The following is a 3871-nucleotide window of genomic DNA, read 5'->3' on the forward strand; positions in this document are numbered from 1 at the left end:
GATCAACGGAACAGTCTACTGGTGAAATTAACGTGCAAGTGGCTGAGCACTCCACAGACACGTGAACCCTTAATGTAGTTCTCGGGGAGATTCAGCATGACACAGAGTGTGACAAGGCTGACCCTTTGAATTACAGGCACAACAGAAACAGGAAGAAAGTTGTGGTGAAAGAGTACAGCAGGGTTCGCCACCACCCTCTGCCGGAGCCTCGTGGAGTTTTAGGTGTTTTCGCTCAATAAACACTCACAACGCCCAGTCTGGGAATCATGACCGCAAGTCCGCTGCCCTAACCACTGGGCCATTGCGCCTCCACCCATGTTTCACTACCATGTAGCATTAGCTGTATGTAAACTGTCCAGCCCATGCCTGCATGGAAAACAGATGTTAAATGATGATGATAACGATGATGGTTCATTTGAAAGCTGTCTCGGTCATGGATGTATCCCCATCTCTAGTGACACTGTACAAATTTACCGATACATCTTACTTGGCTCCCTAACATTAATCTCTCTAGCCGCCTCCGACTATGAAAGCCGTTATGAAAATTGGTTTCCTTGGTTGTTGTTGTTGATGATTTAATAACGGTGTAACAGGATTAAAAAGAGGAAAAAAACCTGAGAAAACAATATATATGCACAGACATGTGGGTAAGTGTATATAAAACAATTACACGCACGTCTAAGAATCTATCACTGACTGGCCTTTAGTGACAATAAACCGTTTTAAAACAAGTTGTCTAGTAGTGCACTTGATCTTGACCTTAAATTTCTGTGCCTTGAAGATATTCTGTTTATTTGAATGGGAATCATCTTAACAAAAGGATGCTTTGTTTTTTTTTCATTCCTTTTAAATAATTGAAAAAAACAAAAAACAAACCAAAACATGTTTAATCGGATTAGAGCAGAGAGAGAGGGAGTAGCCAGAAGTACTTGTTCACAATTTAACACCCAACAACACAGCAAATGAAACGGTGGAAAAATATAATTAAGTGATAATGTTAATATTATTGTAATAGTAATTAGTTTTTATTAGGCATTGACTATGTTGTTAAGTTTACTTTGGAGCTCTGTGGTTATGAGTTCAGTCTTACTGTGTGAAAGCTGTTGGCTGGTGTCCTATATATGGGTCAACCTATAACTTATGTGTAGAATTCATTATCATTTACTGTCTGCTTTCCATGCTGGCATGGGTTAGACAGTTTGACTGGAACTGGTAAGCTGGACAGCTACACCAGGCTCCACTCTTCTGTCTTGGCTTGGTTTCTATGGCTGGATGCCCTTCCTAATACCAACCACTTTACAGAGTGTGCCAGGTGCTTTATAGGTAGCCCCAGCACATGCCATACAGGACTTGCATGGAGGGCCACAGTTTTACTTAGCTTGATGTATCTTCTCAAGTACACCAAATTGCCATAAGTCTCAGTTCCTCATCATTGGTCCCTTAGTGAGGCCCAACATCTGGAGATGCTTTCTCACCACCTTGTCCTATGTCTTCCTGGGTCTACCCTTTCCACAGGTTCCCTTCACAATTAGAGATAGACACTTCTTTATGCAGCTATCCTCATCCATATGCATCATGTGACCATACCAGCACAATCTTCTCTCTTGCACACAACAAGATGCAAGAGTTGTGTGCATCTTATACTTAACCTGAAGAAAATTCTAACTGGATCCCACCTGCAAGATCATGTGCTGTTTATCTTGATGTCAGATCACCATATATAGTCACCAGATATAGTTATGATGCTTGTGCCTGATGTACCCTTACCAGATAGGACAGGTGTTGGCAAACAGGTAAATTACCCCAAGTGAGGTAAAAATTCAATTCTTGGCAGTATTGAGGACTCGTCAGACAAGTGAAATTTCATTAAAAAAATGTGTTCCTTGTTACAACAAATATTTTTTCTGGCAACACTGCATCTGTCCAATGTAGTGGACATGTAAATTGATTCATATAAATAGATTCAATAAACCTTTTGAATTCAAAGAATCTGATTTTCTTCCTTTCCAAGGGGGTAACGTCAACATAAATATATTTTGGGGTAATTGGTTAAAAAAGCTCCCTAACCCATGAGATAGGTAGTCATGATGGGTATTTTAGGCTTTGTATAATTTGTACCCCAGTGTCACTTTGATGGTATGCATTGCTCTCTCATTCAGTAATAATGATAATCGTTTCAAATTTTGGCACAAGGCCAGTAATTTCAGGGTAGTGAGTACGTCGATTACATTAACACCAGTGATGGACTGGTACTTGTTTTATTGGCCCTGAAAGGATGGAAGGCAGACTTCAGTAGAATTTAAGCTCAAAACAAAGATGGACAAAATGCCAATAAGCATTTTGCCCGGCATGCTAACAGTTCTGCTAGCTATCCATCTAAATAACGATAATAATAATAATAATAATCCTATTATAGGCACAAGGTGTGAAATTTTGTGGGAGGGGTTAAGTTGGTTACATCAATGTCAAAAATTAAGTAAAAAAAAAGAACTAGAAAAATAATCCAGAATTCTTGTCCGGTACTGGATCGATCCCAAAATCTAATCAGCTCGTGCCAGTCACGAGTCCAAACATTCCTGAAAGTTTCATCTGAATCCATCCAACAGTTCTTGGAATATCTTGTATACGGACAAACAAACAAACATGGCTGGAAATAATTCCTCTGCCTTAGCGAAGGCGGAGGTAATAATAATAATAATAAAAGTACTGATGTGAAACTATTTAAAGTACAAAACTTCAGGTGATTTAAAAAAGTAATAATTGTTTTTATTTATATTTTCAGAAACGGAAGAGGAAAAAAGACGAAGACAGCATCAGTGTTCATAGCTTAGACACTTCATCATTCAAGGTATGTAGTGGACTCTTTGCTTGTGTGTGTGATGGTATGTTTGTGTTGTGTGTGGCTGATTATGTTCATTTTGTAATGGGTTTTGAAATGTTAATTTTATGATTTGATTTTTTACTTGTTTTCATTGATTGCTGGTTGTTTTTGTTCCAAGCCAGACCTGATTCTGCCATAACCATTCCTTCTTTTAGTCACATGTACATCTAGAATAGGGGTTCTCAATCATTTTTATAATTCATGGACCCTGTGCCAGTGGCATGTAAAGAGCACTCAGCACACTTAAGTGGTTGGTCTTAGGAAGGGCATCCAACCGTAGAAGTTGTGCTACAACAGACAATTGTAGTCTGGACAGCTATATCGTCAAACCATCCAACCCATGCCAGCATGGAAAACAGATGTTAAATGAGGATGATGATGATGATAATGGACCCTTTTGATTGCTGCTTCATTTTGGTGGACCCCCATAGCCATTGTTCAAAAGCTAGTTTTATAGAAGCTTCTTTTGCCATAAATCAATAGTTGATAGCTTATAAAGTTTGCAAATTTTGGGTAATTTTAGCCAATTGAAAGCCACAGACATATTAGGTGCCTGTTTCCATAGTAGCTATTTAACCCTTTTGATACCAACCCACCTGAATTCACCCTTGGTTCTATGATACAAACTTCCTCTTGTTAAGTTACTCTAAATCAGTGATTCTCAACCAGGATCCATTTGGCCTGGGGACAGTGAGGTGTGTGTGTGTGGGGGGGTCCATATAGGGTTGTGTTGTTAAAAAAATTTTATGCAATGAATTGGTTAGACTTCAACACTATGCAAAATATTTTAACAATTTTTTTTTATGTAATTCCTAATAATATTTAATTATAAAAATATAATGGGATTTTTTAAAACATCAAATGGTTATGAGAGAATCCATCCAAGGGAAACCGTAGAAAAAAAAATGGTTGTAAACTACTGTTCTATATTAAAACCTGCCATCAAAATTTCATGATGGTTTATATTCTAAACACTAGCTTAACGACAGT

General features: G+C 38.2%; 1 protein-coding gene across 1 annotated transcript in view; it reads left to right on the forward strand.

Moving 5' to 3' along the window:
* LOC106883137 (neuroepithelial cell-transforming gene 1 protein) overlaps window positions 1-3871 on the forward strand; it is a 52862-nt gene that overhangs the window by 4562 nt on the left and 44429 nt on the right. Inside the window, exon 3 of the mRNA XM_014934027.2 lies at window positions 2783-2848. Coding sequence (XP_014789513.1) covers window positions 2783-2848 — 66 coding nt within the window. The remainder of the gene's footprint in view (window positions 1-2782; window positions 2849-3871) is intronic.

This window comes from Octopus bimaculoides, chromosome 24 (genome assembly GCF_001194135.2).
Source record: "Octopus bimaculoides isolate UCB-OBI-ISO-001 chromosome 24, ASM119413v2, whole genome shotgun sequence".
NCBI classification, from domain to species: domain Eukaryota; kingdom Metazoa; phylum Mollusca; class Cephalopoda; order Octopoda; family Octopodidae; genus Octopus; species Octopus bimaculoides.